Source organism: Hemiscyllium ocellatum, chromosome 44, assembly GCF_020745735.1.
Source record: "Hemiscyllium ocellatum isolate sHemOce1 chromosome 44, sHemOce1.pat.X.cur, whole genome shotgun sequence".
Classification (NCBI taxonomy): Eukaryota; Metazoa; Chordata; class Chondrichthyes; order Orectolobiformes; family Hemiscylliidae; genus Hemiscyllium; species Hemiscyllium ocellatum.
Window position 1 is genome coordinate 11,502,025 of NC_083444.1, and position 15,465 is coordinate 11,517,489.

At 50.9% G+C, this 15,465-nt stretch overlaps 1 protein-coding gene across 2 annotated transcripts in view; it reads right to left on the reverse strand.

Annotated features, from left to right (window-relative positions):
• Positions 1 to 4,322: 4,322 nt before the first annotated feature.
• The window catches only part of tfr2 (transferrin receptor 2), a 55,654-nt gene continuing 44,511 nt past the window's right edge, over positions 4,323 to 15,465 (reverse strand). For both annotated transcript variants that reach the window (XM_060854778.1, XM_060854779.1), the window contains exons 17-19: positions 12,153 to 12,383; positions 10,827 to 10,967; positions 4,323 to 8,925 (exon numbers count right to left, since the gene is read on the reverse strand). In XM_060854778.1, coding sequence (XP_060710761.1) covers positions 8,680 to 8,925; positions 10,827 to 10,967; positions 12,153 to 12,383 — 618 coding nt within the window. In that variant the 3' untranslated portion in view covers positions 4,323 to 8,679. The remainder of the gene's footprint in view (positions 8,926 to 10,826; positions 10,968 to 12,152; positions 12,384 to 15,465) is intronic.

The following is a 15,465-nucleotide window of genomic DNA, read 5'->3' on the forward strand; positions in this document are numbered from 1 at the left end:
TGGATTTGGGCTCTGACTGGAGAGAACCCATATTTCCCATGTTACAGTGACTGCATTTACAATGAAGGAAATTTAATCTTACAGTCCCTTCAGAACGATGCGAAAGTGAAACCTTTCTCTCACCGTGAGTGTGTGCACTATGGAGCAGGCTCGCAGGAGCCTGGTCTTACAGTTGTATAAGCTGGTGTAAATTTAACATGGAATTATTGAGATGAAGAAGTTACATTATTTCAGACGCTGCTGGTAAAGACCAACTCCTAACCCCCTCCACCCCAAAAAAAGGGGACTGTATTGCCTGGATTCAAACCATTGTACTGAGATCTTTGCTGGATGAATATGGAGCAATGGTTTGTAACCAGAGGGTGTGGTGTCTGTGCTCTTATTGAATGTTGGGCCAGACTGGAAGGGCTGAATGGCCACCTCTTGTCCGAAGAGCTAACTGTTTCAGTTTCCTGGAACCAAGAAATGATGTGCTGTACTACCTTTCAACCGGCTGTGGGCCGGTTGATTTTTCTGACAAAGGGACGGTGGTCCGACCCCACAATCCTTGGAGATCTCGTTCACCAGTAATGTTCAGATGGGCTCTCCTGTGGGTTGTCGTCTCTTGGGTTTGTTTTCTCGGTTTTCCTGTGAATCTGTGAACTCCCCCTTTGCACTGCGAGTCTGTAACGCTTAGTTCCTGCTGACCGATGCTTGAGTATTTCTACAAAGGGGAAGGGGTTTGCTCTTCCATCAGTTGAATTTTATCCAGGACAAGGGACGCACTCCCCAGTGCCCCAGATAAATATGTCCCTCAATTGCCTGGGAATGTGCTGCACATCTTTAAACCAGTGATCCCTGGGTTGAAATGCACTCCGTTATTTCCATTAACTCCAGGTCTCTGTTGACACTAACAACGCCCACTGATTCAGAGTACTGCCTCTAGACAACTTGTAATAGAGACTGTGACCAATAAGGTTTATAAAGTCCAGACACTAGTTCCCTACTTTTGGAAAAGCATGCGTTGCAAGAAAGGAAGGTTCCTCATGCGAGTGGTCCGGCAATTGGTCGGTACTTGAGCACTTTATCTCTTTTGGAGACTGGCCCCTGTAGGTGGGGCACTTGACTGGCCTAAGGTGGGAGTAACTGGAGTGAATGAGTGACCTTGGATGGGGGAAAGTGGGAGAGATTAAAATGTGTAGTAGGAGATGCCTTTGGGTTGGGGGTGGAGGAGGGAGGGGGCTTTGGGAATGTTGAACAGGAGAAAAGGAGCTGTTCTTGATTTTGTTTGGATAAGTTCAGAGTTAGTGAGAGTGGAGTGGGGAGCAGCTCAGAGTTGACCAAGACTGTCTTGATGTGGCACATTTCCAGCCTCACCTTGTCCTTCGCTGATGTTTTAGGCGACTGTTCACCCTGTGGACCCAGTGTAGGATGTTCACCTGTGGTGTGTACTGCAGCTGAACACAATCCTATGCTGAAAGAGAGAGAGGGGAAGCTTTACCCTGTGCTATCCCTGTTCTGGGAGCCTTGGTGTGGAATGTTTTGCCTGACTAATCCTCCCTCAAATTGAAGAAATTTTTCCAACTAAGCGACGGTTAATCCTGACCCATCAGTGTTCTCTCAGTACTACAGAGTCTGAGGGAGAAGCAACTGCGGCAACCAACTCTCTAGGACTGGTTAGGATGAGGGTTGCTAGGGTGGGTCTTAATCAGCTAATCATCTTTGCCCCATCCAGCTACGGACTTTGTCTGTTTCAATAGGGTAGTGGGTTAGCAGGACTGAGAGCGGAGTGTTTTTAGTTGTGTTGTGGGCTGGATAGGGATGTTTTGGGAAAGGGGAGGAACCGGGTCCCCATGTGAGGAGACCTCTGTGCACCATGGCTATGTGCTGTCGTCAGGGTCTCATTGGGAGGTTGTGCTCTAGGCCTTGTCCACCTTCTCAGTGCAGCAAGAAGCTGACATAATCTCCTTCAACAACGGTTTGCAGAGTTGACCTCTGGTTGCCGCTCTCCAGCCTGAAATTCCCAGATTGCTGCTGCATGTGTGCATGTGCTCGAAATAATGATAGGGGTTGTCACCGACTGGGGCGCTGTAACTTTTTAATATATATTCTGGGTTTTCTGCGTGTGTGTGTGTGTGTGTGTGCGTGTGTGTGCGTGTTTTCATTTTTTTTGAAGATCTGTGCACATTAATCGGGATTTGGATGTCAGAATGAATGAAAGTCCTGTGTAAACTCACAACAGATTTTTTTTTAATTTTAAAAAAAGAATTGTATTTGCACTTTGCAAAAAAAAATAGAACTTGTACAAATGTAAAGTCCGACCAAATGTACTTATGCCCCTTTGGGCCCCACATGGTGTTTTAATAAAGGCGTCAGCTATTGTTTTAAATCCTGTTTGATTTTTCTCTTTGTTGCGTTCCAAGTTCCCATGTCTCAGCCATGTGTTTCTATAACTAGCTGGCTAGATTGATTTGTTAATTTAAATTTCACCAGTTGTCATGGTGGTATTTTAACCTGTGTCCCCAAGGCATGAGTATGGGCCTCTGGAATACCCTTTAAAATTCAATTCCTTCATGCCATGAGGGTAACAGTGCTGAGGACAGCATTAATTGCCCAGAGAGCAGTTTGAGAGTCGCATGTAGGTAGGAGCGGGTAATGATAGCAGTTTCCTTCCCCAAAGGACATTAGTGGACCAGATGGGTTTATCCGACTCTTGGCAGTGGATTCATGGTCACCATGTGCGGGTCGGTGTGGACTTGTTGGGCCGAAGGGCCTGTTTCCACACTGTAAGTAATCTAATCTAATCTAATTATACCCTTGATTCCAGATTTGTATTGATTTCAGATTCCACCATCTGCCCTGACAGGATTCAAACCCACCAATTGAAAGTGGGTGCTGCAGATGCTGAAGCACAGCAGGTCAGGCAGCATCCGACGAGCAGGAGAATCGACGTCCCATATATCTCTTCACCTAGGAGGTTCCCTGTCTCATTCCTGATGAAGGGCTTTTGCCCAAAGTGTCGATTTTCCTGCTCCTCTGATGCTGCCTGACCTGCTGTGCTTTTCCAGCACCACTCTAACTGGGATTCAAACCCATGTCCCCAGAATATTAGCTGGGTCTCTGTGATAATACCTCTCGACCTGATAATAACTGGTCCAAAGTCATTTCCATTACACTGATATCTCCCTATGGCTAGGGACCTCTCCTCCCTGATCACATTTTGCAATCCAGTCTGATCATGTGCTTAACCTACACCCCTTTATGTCCCCCCTCCGCCTTCTCTTCCCTTGTTCTGCAGATCAGGCTGACTTGCAGAATGAAAGTTGGGCCTTGCTCAGAGCACCAAAGCCTTGCCAGATTTAGCATAGGCCACACTATGTTTGTTCACAGCATATGGGCATTAATGTTGAGGCCAGCAACTGTTGCCTATCGGTAATGGAGAAGGTGGCGGTGAACTGCTGCATTAAATCGCTGCAGTCTGTATGGGGACAGTGTCGTTAGGGAAGGAACTCCAGGATTCTGACCCAGCAACACTGAAGGAACGGCTCATAAATTTCCAAGTCAGGATGGTGGGAGGGGAAACTTGCAAATGTTGTTCCATGTATCTGCTGCCCTAGTCTCTGTAATGCGATTAGAAGTTAGAAAGGTGTTGCGGTGAATCTTGTAGATGGTACATGCAGCTGCTACTACTGAGAGAGTGGACCAACACCTGTCAGCAGAAATAAAGTGAATGACAGTGCAATGAAAGAGACCAGATGAGTCAATTTAAAGTTCTCTGTCCTATAAGCATTCTATAGAAGTCACCTCTTTCCCCTACACACCCACTGGCTGAGAACCGTTCAGTGTTTTTGGCTCACACCTACAGGTAGTTTTTCTGTAATGACATAGTTATGTTCTTGTGTGCCCCCCCCCACCCCCGTATAAAAAAAATTGTGCTTTAGAAACAGTGTTTAAAGTGTTGGTGATGCAGTCCTGTCACAGCCAACATGTGTTTTAAAAGTTTGCACTTTAAAAACAATGGAATGAGCTGCCAGAGGAAGTGGTGGAGGCTAGTACAATTGCAACATTTAACAGGCATCTGGATGGGTGTATGAATAGGAAGGGCTTGGAGGGATATGGGTCCGGTGCTGGCGGTGGGACTAGATTGGGGTTGGGATATCTGGTCGGCATGGACAGGTTGGACCAAAGGGTCTGTTTCCGTGCTGTACATCTCTATGTCTCTATAATTCATCAATCACGAATTCACGTTAACGAAACACGTTCTAGCAGAACGACCTGTATCAGCTTTGCTGATGTCTCTGGTTGGAGCAACCGAGTTACGTAGGAAAAAAACCCAAGGCAGCTTTGTAGTTTGACTATATTTTTAATTCTCCAATCGTGATACATTGAAGCATTTTATGGTGACTCTGGGCCAGTCTGAGCAGCACAGCACAAAGCTCTGACAGATGGTTTTAAAATGAAAACACAAACCCACTCTCAGTCTGCAGTGAGGTCACCTCTGTCATCAGTACTACTCCGTGATTATAGAACGCTCTGATGAGGATGGCTACATGTAGGAAAGGTTTAGAGGGATATGGGCCAAATGTTGGCATATGGGACCAGATTGGGTTGGGATATCTGGTCGGCATAGACGGGTTGGACCGAAGGGTCTGTTTCCATGGGCACGAGTTTAATTTAGACTGCTTCAGGATGTCCCAGGAAGCATGGTATGCTCTTGGGAAGTTGTGGGGCGAAAGGGGAAGAGTACTATTGAAAAAATAGTCTTACGCAGATTTTGCACATGAATCTTGCACAGCAAGATCCCAGCTGCTGTGCACATGGCTAAATATTAGTCAGGAAGCTGCCCATGTTGTCCTTCTCCACGAGCTCCACTTGAGGGTTCTGGAGTCTTTGATGGGGAGCGGGGGTGGAGAGAGAACAGATGGGCCCTGAAATCTGATGCCTCTTGAACAAGTTCACTATGCCTAGGCACCAGCATGTTGACACCAGGCAGAAGGAGGGCATCATTCCTTCCTGAAATCGCATCAGTGATATTTTCACAATCACCGTCACCGAGACCAGATTTTAGTAATTGAATTCAAGTTCCACCCAGCTGCTGTGGTGGGATTTGAACATTTCCCCCCACCCCTCCCCCCCCAATCCTCAGTTACTGGTACAGTGCCATCTTCCCCCAACTCTGCACCCCTCGATCCAGAGCACGTTACGCTTGAAAGGAAGAGAGGGGGCAGGGCAGTGGGGAAGGCCAATGTGGTTACAGGTTGACCCCCTCATTAGACTGGCACATCAAACCAACCAAAGCATAAACAAATAGGCACACAACAGACTCAGGTCAGTGGGGATAAATAACTCGGCGTCAACAAGCAAGCAATGTGCTGAACTATGAGAAGCACTGTTCCCGATAATTAACACGTTTTCTTTATCAATAGCTGATAGATTAATGGCAGTATTCGTACTAGAGGGTCCCAATGCTGATGTGCCCCTCGTACAATGATGCCTCTCCTATTGGCAATGCTCTACTGCCATTTCTTTGTCTCTATTTCAAGAGCAGTTAGATTTAGGATGTAGGTGGGAAGTTGGGCATTGCAAGGGATACATTTCTAAAGGGATCATAAGCACCATTGTCGATCTTTAGCTGTCCAGGAGGTGGGAGGTAGCTGTTTTCTTGAACCCCTGCACTTCACCTAAGTGTTGGAACATGCGCAGTTCCATTGAGGAAGGAATTCCAAGATTTTAACCCAGTGACACTGAAGGAATGGCGATATATTTCCAAGTCAGGATGGGCAATGGAGGGGAACTTGCAGGTAGTGGTGTTCCCGCATTGGATTTTGGATGTTTGACTTAGCACCAATAACTCCTCAGAGTTTTTGCTTTCAAAACAAATTAAGGATCAGTCTACACTTCAGGAAAGCATTAAAGAAAATCGTACCAGACAGCCTGCAATCCCAAGGAGATTCCACACAGGAATCATAATGATGGCGGGATAGAGGTATGGCAGATGTCCACACAAACACAGACGGCTCTGCAAATGGCTGTCATTGAAGATAGCAGATTGCTGATGAAGACAGAGGACGCTGCAAGTGGCCAGCTAACATGGGGCCAATGCAAATGGCTGCCACTGAAGATAGGGAGCACTACAAAATGGCTGCCATTGAAGACAGGGAAGACTACAAAGGGCTGCTATTGAAGATAGAGAAAACTACAAAATGGCAGCTTGACTAACCTGAGCAATGCCAACAACTTGCCTCTACCACCTGGCTTCTAACAAACAGAAGGTGCTTTTCCATTCAAAGCCAGTATAACTGTTAGAATTATGGAAGGCACTGCTTCCGATAATTAACAATATATTACAAAAAATAATTTATAGTGATCACTGTCCCTGATAAACAATCATTGATGACAACCAGAGTCTTGACACAAGCACTAGATATAGAGGGACAAACACACAATCTAATTTCATTTGCTGTGACATTTTTTAGCCATTCATCTATTCACTTTAAATTCCCATATTTAAGTTACTTTCTGGAAAAGAACGTGACAGAGGCATTGAATTAAGACTGAACACAACTACATTATTTTCACTAGAAAAGAGAAGCCATCATAAAATTAAAAATCACCCAACACCAGGTTAGAGTCCAACAGGTTTATTTGGAAGCACTAGCTGTCGGAGCACTGCTCCTTCATCAGGTGCTTGTGGAGCATAAGATCTAAAGACACAATAAATTTGCAATAAATTCCATGTCTTACAATCTTATTCTCCACAACCATCCTGATGAAGGGGCAGCGCACTGAAAGCTAGTGTTTCCAAATAAACCTGCTGGACTAAAATAACCTGGTGCTGGGGGATTTTCAACATCCCAGTCCAACACCAGCGTCTCCAAATCATGACCATCATAAGATGTCCTCAAAACTATGTTGGAAAATTTCATGAGACAGACTCTTGCAGAGATTAGACTGCGGATACACAGAGATCAACACCAAAAAGTCACTGTGGTAGTGAAGAGAAATATCCTTATGTGGTATATGATCGGTGAGAATGGGGAACTTGCTACCTCAAAGTGGTTGAGGCAAATATAGTGTCAAAGCATTCAAGAGAAAACTGGATAAACAGGAGGGAGAAAGGAATAAGAAGGTGATGGGGGTGAAACTCTGCTGGAAGGCTAAGAGGCAGTTCGACTGAGGCATAGAAGACCTTGTTTCAGAACCTGAGAATTATCAGGTCAGCAGTGATCTCTGAACGGCAGCACACATCCGATGGGCTGAATGGCCTTCTGCTCCTATCTCTGATGGTCAAGGGGACACTTCTGAGGATTGTGAATCTTCAAAGCTCTCTCAAATTGGAGCAGGCTTGAGGCCCGCTCCTCCTAATTTCCTATATTTGTACAACATGTAAAGGGAGGAATGGGAGTGGAGGTCCATATGGAACAGAAACAGCAGCATGGAGCAGGTGGGCCAAATGGCCTGTTTCGGTACCATTCATATTTAATTTTGTCACGATGACCTCCGATTACTCACCACCAGATCGTGAAGGGGGCATAAAGGTTATCACAGGACCAGTGTCAAGCATGAACCGCCCTCCAACACCCCCATCTGTGTCGGAGAATCTAACCTTAGGCAATAGAGATTTGAAATTTAAACTGAAAATTATTGGATTTTTTAAAAGTTAAATCAATTTTGCACCTCAGTCAGGGAGGGGCGTGAACTCCCAACCAGAGATTGATGGTTCAATGTTGAACTGAACTAGGAGTTACTGATCCTGACGCCAGTAAACTTATCAATAACAGCAGGAATTCAAAGTGAAATGGTTAATGTGCAGACAATTCCATCTTGTGGAGAAAAAGGAGGTGGACAGCGAAAGAGGGAAAAACAGAAGAGTAAGATGGAAAGATAGAGGAGAGAAACATGGGGAGAAAGAGATGTGGGGTGGGGAGTTGGAAACAGAGATAAAGATGCGTGGGACATGAACTGACATGCTGCCTGGTGTTGATCAGAAAGACATGGCAACGGGGAGTCCTCTTTACTCACCCTCTCCGCCCCTGGTTATCCTGGGAAGGGTTGGAGGAGGAAGAGAGAGGTTCGGAGGGAGCGAGTGATTAGATTAGATTACTTACAGTGTGGAAACAGGCCCTTCGGCCCAACAAGTCCACACCGACCCACAACCCACCCATACATTTACCCCTTACTTAACACTACCGGCAATTTAGCATGGCCAATTCACCTGGCCCGCACATCTTTGGACTGTGGGAGGAAACCGGAGCACCCAGAGGGGACCCACGCAGACACGGGGAGAACGTGCAAACTCCACACAGACAGTCGCCTGAGGCAGGAATTGAACCCGGGTCTCAGGCGCTGTGAGGCAGCAGTGCTAACCACTGTGTCACCGTGCCGTCCGAGTGTGTGAAGGAAGAGTGGGAGAAGAGGAGACTGGTGGAGGAGAGGTGGGGATGGAGAGGGGAGAAGGAGGGAAGGGTGAGGAGAGGAGAGGAAGAGATGAGAAGGCAGGGAAAGGAGGGGAGAGGAGTGAAGGATGAGCAGAGGACAGAAAGGAGGGGAGAGATGGAAGAGGAGAGAAGCTGAATGGAAGCCTCGAACAAGTGATGATTGAACCAAGTCTGTCTGGGTTTGAGGAGGCCCACAGCACGCTCCCTCTCTCAGTGAAGGGTCAGTGAAGAATGAGACAATGGTGTTGAGGATCTGGATGTTCTAGAAGCTGTTGTTACCAATGTTCCAGACGTCTCCACTCAGAGCGTTGGCAGCTCCCTGCAGGGTCCATGTCACCAGGGCCAACTGCTTCCGGAACTTCTTCTCGTCAAACTTGCTCGGATTGTCCTTAAGCAGCTGGAAATGTCTGTAAAGGGCTTCCAGTGTGTGGTCACCCCGTCCATGGAGAATGTGCCGGAACGGTGCGTCAGTGGCAGAGACGTACTGAGACAGGAAGTAGAACTCCACCTGTTGGCAATGTTCCAGCGCACAGAGGGCTTCAGGAGATCCTAGGCACATTCCACCAACACCCCCCTCACATATACCCCCTGTCCCTCACATATACCCCCGTCCCTCACATATACCCCCGTCCCTCACAGATACCCCCAGTCCCTCACAGATACCCCCAGTCCCTCACATACACTCCCGTCCCTCACAGATATCACCAGTCCCTCACAGATACCCCCCGTCCCTCACAGATACCCCCGTCCCTCACATACACTCCCGTCCCTCACATATACCACCAGTCCCTCACAGATACCACCAGTCCCTCAGAGATACGCCCTGTCCCCCACAGATACCCCCGTCCCTCAGAGATACGCCCTGTCCCCCACAGATACCCCCGTCCCTCACATATACCCCCGTAACTCACATATACCCCGTCCCTCACAGATACCCCCCGTCCCTCACATATACCCCCGTCCTTCACATATACCCTCTGTCCCTCACATATACCCCCCGTCCCTCACAGATACCTCCGTCCTTCACATATACCCTCTGTCCCTCACATATACCCCCGTCCCTCACATATACCCCCGTCCTTCACATATACCCTCTGTCCCTCACATATACCCCCCGTCCCTCAACATATATCCCCGTCCTTCACATATACCCTCTGTCCCTCACATATACCCCCCATCCCTCACAGATACCTCCGTCCCTCACATATACCCTCCGTCCCTCACATATACCCTCCATCCCTCACATATAACCCCTGTCCCTCACATATAACCCCTGTCCCTCACAAATACCCCGTCCCTCACAGATACCCCTGCCCCTAACATATACCCCCCTCCCTCACAAATACCCCCCGTCCCTCACATATAGCCCCATCCCTCACAGATACCCCCCGTCCCTCACAGTTACCCCCCTCCCTCACAGATACGCCCATCCCTCACAGTTACACCCCGTCCCTCACAGATATGCCCATCCCTCACAGATACGCCCATCCCTCACAGATACCCCGTCCCTCACAGATACCCCCTGTCCCACACTGTTACCACCCGTCTCTCACAGATACCCCCGTCCCTCCCAGTGTTCCCCGTCCCTCACAGATACCCCACGTCCATCACAGATACCCCATCCTTCACAGATATCTCCCGTCCCACACAGTTACCCCATCCCTCACAGATACCCCTGTCTCTCACAGATACCCCTGTCTCTCACAGATACCCCCATCCCTCACAGTTACCCCGTCCCTCACAGATACCCCTGTCTCTCACAGATACCCCCGTCCCTCACAGTTACCCCCGTCCCTCACAGTTACCCCCGTCCCTCACAGATACCCCTGTCTCTCACAGATACCCCCGTCCCTCACAGTTACCCCCGTCCCTCACAGATACCCCTGTCTCTCACAGATACCCCCATCCCTCACAGTTACCCCCTCCCTCAGAGTTACCCCCATCCCTCACAGTTACCCTCATCACTCACATATACTCTTGTCCTTTCCCCGTCCCTCATAAATACCCGTCTGCTCACCCTTGCTCGCATATACTCATTCTTCCCTGTCCCTCACAAATACCTCTTTCCCTAATCCCTCTCTCACAAATACCCCTCACCCCACTCCCTCCCTCACATATAGCCCTTCCCTGTTCGACACAGATACCTCTGTCTCCCACCCTCGCTCCAGCACAGTTCTGGCCATCCCATCGTTGTCTGCCATCCCATATGCCCAGGGTCCTACAGCGAGTGAAGCCCCTTCCTGTCCCACCTTTGTCCCCTTCTGCAATTGGCTTTAAGAGCAATCGAAGCACCCCCTGACTGTCGATTTGTTGCTGCGACAGGATAGAGAGCGTGGTCAGAGGCTGTCCTAAGACAGAACTACCATTGCAAACCCCTTTGGGATAGGCATACCCCAGTCTCACACTCACCCTCATGATCTTATCGTTGTACATGCGGTTCAGGGCCTCATTGTCCACTGTCGACGTGCTGATGAGGTTGTTCAGTCGCTCGGCCGCACGCAGTAAATCCCCACGGGCAGAATACAGCCACCGGAGAGTGAGTCCGCGACTCTGATACGCATCCAAACAGGACGGGCGAGGTGGGTGGGTGGGGGGGCATCAGTGAGAGACAAAGAGAATGAAAACCAAACAGGACAATGTGAAACAGAAGCAAGTATTGGTCATTCTTTCCAACCGGCTTCATAACAGAATTATAACACACTGTCCCCCATCAAACACTCCCAGGACAGGGACAGCACGGGGTTAGATACAGAGTAAAGCTCCCTCTACACTGTCGCCCATCAAACACTCCTAGGACAGAGACAGCACGGGGTTAGATACAGAGTAAAGCTCCCTCTACACTGTCCCCATCAAACACTCCCAGGACAGGGACAGCACGGGGTTAGATACAGAGTAAAGCTCCCTCTACACTGTCCCCCATCAAACACTCCCAGGACAGGGATAGCATGGGGTTAGATACAGAGTAAAGCTCTCTCAACACTGACCCCATCAAACACACCCAGGACAGGGACTGCACGGGGTTAGATACAGAGTAAAGCTCCCCCTATACTGTCCCCATCAAACACTCCCAGGACAGAGATAGCACTGGGTTAGATACAGAGTAAAGCTTCCTCTACACTGTCCCCATCAAACACTCCCAGGACAGGGACTACACGGTGTTAGATACAGAGAAAAGCTCCCTCTACACTGTCCCCATCAGACACTCCCAGGACAGGGACAGCCACAGGGTTAGATACAGAGTAAAGCTCCCCCTATACTGTCCCCATCAAACACTCCCAGGACAAAGACAGCACTGGGTTAGATACAGAGTAAAGCTTCCTCTACACTGTCCCCATCAAACACTCCCAGGACAGGGACTGCACGGTGTTAGATACAGAGAAAAGCTCCCTCTACACTGTCCCTGCATCAAACACTCCCCAGGACAGGGACAGCATGGGGTCAGATACAGAGTAAAGCTCCCTCTACACTGTCCCCCATCAATCACCCCCAGGACAGAGACAGCACTGGGTTAGATACAGAGTAAAGCTTCCTCTACACCGTCCCCATCAAACACTCCCAGGACAGGGACAGCACTGGGTTAGATACAGAGTAAAGCTCCCCCTATACTGTCCCCATCAAACACTCCCAGGACAGGGACTGCGGTTGGATATGTTGTGTATGTTGGTTGATTGGCTCTGGGTTCTCCGGTGTAACGGCTGAAATATAAAGCTCTGGTGATTATCTCGCGCTTGTTACCTTTAGCTCTGGCATGAACGTTCGGAACTGGTTAAGGTAATCCAGAGTAACCTCACTGTAGATTGCGTAGTTCAGATGGAGCCGGTCATTAAATGTCAGCTCAAGAGCTATCTGGCCAACAATCTTCGCCACTCCCTCACAAATATCTGGCAGTCTGTTTTTGGTCTTGATTCTCAGGTTCTCGTAGGTGTCCTGTGCAGTGTTGAGGAAGGGATAGACCAGGTTGTCTTGCTAAAGGAGGGAGGAAAGGGCAGGCTGCTGTGATCAGGCAATACCACACAGTGATGGGCCCCTTTCCACACATCACCACACCTCTCACATTGCTCAGGTACTGCCAGTAACTACAGGGCAAGACAGCCTGTCAGAGAAAAGTACAGGTGGAGAGACTGGGTAGGGGTTAACCCCCTCCAGCCCCTACACCCACTCCCTATCTCTGTAACCCCCTCCGGCCCCTACACCACCTCCCTATCTCTGTAACACCCTACACCCCCTCCCTATCTCTGTAACCCCACAGCCCCTACACCCCCTCCATATCCCTATAACCCCCACAGCCCCTACAACCCCTCCCTATCTCTGTAACCCCCTACCCCCTGCCTATCTCTGTAACCTCCTCTGGCTCCTACACCACCTTCCTATCTCTGTAACCCTCTACACCCCCTGCCTATCTCTGTAACCCCCTCCAGCCCCTACACCCACTCCCTATCTCTGTCACCTCCTCCAACACCTACACCCCCCCACTATGTCTGTCACTCCCTCCAGCCGCTACACCCACTCCCTATCTCTGTCACCCCATCCAGTCCCTACACCCCTTCCCTATCTCTGTAACCTCCTCCAGCCCTTAGACCCCATCCCTATCTCTGTCACCTCCTCCAACACCTAAACCCCCTCGCTATGTCTGTCACCCCCTCCAGCCCCTACACCCCTTTCCTACCTCTGTCATCCCCTCCAGCCCCAACACCCCCTCCCTATCACTGTCACACCAACCATTCCCTACACCCCCTCCTTATCTGTCACCCCCTCCAGCCCCTACACCCCCTCCCTATCTCTGTAACCCCCTCCAGCCCCTACGCCCACTCCCTATCTCTGTCACCCCCTCCAGCCCCTACACCTCCTCCTTATCTCTGTCCCCTCCTCAGCCCCACACCCCTCCCTATCTCTGTCACCTCCTCCAATACATACACCCCCTCGCTATCTCTGTCACCCCTCCAGCCCCTACACCCACTCCCTACCTTGTCACCCCTTCCAGCCCCTACACCCCATCCCTATCTCTGTCACCTCCTCCAGCCCCTACACCCCTTCCCTATCTCTGTCACCTCCTCCAACACCTACACCCCCTCGCTATGTCTGTCACACCCTCCAGCCCCTACACCCCCTTCCTATCTCTGTCACCCCCTCCAGCCCCTACACCCCTTCCCTATCTCTGTCACCTCCTCCAACACCTACACCCCCTCCCTATCTCTGTCACCCCCTCCAGCCCCAACACCCCCTCCCTATCTCTGTCGCACCATCCATCCCCTACACCCCTCCCTATCTGTAACCCCCTCCAGCCCATACACCCCCTCCCTATCTCTGTAAACCCCTCCAGCCCCTACACCCCCTACCTATCTCTGTCACCACCTCCAGCCCTTACACCCCCTCCCTATCTCTGTAACCCCCTCCAGCCCCTAAACCCCCTACCTATCTCTCTAACCTCCTCCAGCCCCTACACCCCCTCACTATGTCTGTCACCCCCTCCAGCCCTGGTGTTGTTCTACTCTGAGGACCCCCTGTGTTGCTCTGCTCTGTGGTCCCCCCCTGTGTTGCTCTGCTCTGTGGTCCCCCCTGTGTTGTTTTACTCTGTGGTCCCCCCTGTGTTGCTCTGCTCTGTGGTCCCCCCCTGTGTTGCTCTGCTCTGAGGACCCCCTGTGTTGCTCTGCTCTGTGGTCCCCCCCTGTGTTGTTCTGCTCTGAGGACCCCCTGTGTTGCTCTGCTCTGTGGTCCCCCCCTGTGTTGCTCTGCTCTGTGGTCCCCCCTGTGTTGTTCTGCTCTGTGGCCCCCCCTGTGTTGCTCTGCTCTGTGGTCACCCCTGTGTTGCTCTGCTCTGTGGTCCCCCCCTGTGTTGCTCTGCTCTGTGGTCCCCCTGTGTTGCTCTGCTCTGTGGTCCCCCCTGTGTTGTTCTGCTCTGTGCCCCCCCCAGTGTTGCTCTGCTCTGTGGTTCCCCCTGTGTTGCTCTGCTCTGTGCTCCCCCCTGTGTTGCTCTGCTCTGTGCTCCCCCCCTGTGTTGCTCTGCTCTGTGGTCCCCATGTGTTGTTCTGCTCTGTGGTCCCCCCTGTGTTGCTCTGCTCTGTGGTCCCCCCTGTGTTGCTCTGCTCTGTGGTCCCCCCCTGTGTTGCTCTGCTCTGTGGTCCCCCCCTGTGTTGCTCTGCTCTGTGGTCCCCCCTGTGTTGTTTTACTCTGTGGTCCCCCCTGTGTTGCTCTGCTCTGTGGTCCCCCCCTGTGTTGCTCTGCTCTGAGGACCCCCTGTGTTGCTCTGCTCTGTGGTCCCCCCCTGTGTTGTTCTGCTCTGAGGACCCCCTGTGTTGCTCTGCTCTGTGGTCCCCCACTGTGTTGCTCTGCTCTGTGGTCCCCCCTGTGTTGTTCTGCTCTGTGGCCCCCCCTGTGTTGCTCTGCTCTGTGGTCACCCCTGTGTTGCTCTGCTCTGTGGTCCCCCCCTGTGTTGCTCTGCTCTGTGGTCCCCCTGTGTTGCTCTGCTCTGTGGTCCCCCCTGTGTTGTTCTGCTCTGTGCCCCCCCCAGTGTTGCTCTGCTCTGTGGTTCCCCCTGTGTTGCTCTGCTCTGTGCTCCCCCCTGTGTTGCTCTGCTCTGTGCTCCCCCCCTGTGTTGCTCTGCTCTGTGGTCCCCATGTGTTGTTCTGCTCTGTGGTCCCCCCTGTGTTGCTCTGCTCTGTGGTCCCCCCTGTGTTGCTCTGCTCTGTGGTCCCCCCCTGTGTTGCTCTGCTCTGTGGTCCCCCCCTGTGTTGCTCTGCTCTGTGGTCCCCCCCTGTGTTGCTCTGCTCTGTGGTTCCCCCTGTGTTGCTCTGCTCTGTGGTCCCCATGTGTTGCTCTGCTCTATGGTCCCCCCCCCGTGTTGTTCTGCTCTGTGCACCCCCCCCGTGTTGTTCTGCTCTGTGCTCCCCCCTGTGTTGCTCTGCTCTGTGCCCCTCCCCCCCTGTGTTGTTCTGCTCTGTGGTTCCCCCTGTGTTGTTCTGCTCTGTGGTCCCCCCTGTGTTGTTCTGCTCTGTGGTCCCCCCTGTGTTGCTCTGCTCTGTGGTTCCCCCCCCCTGTGTTGCTCTGCTCT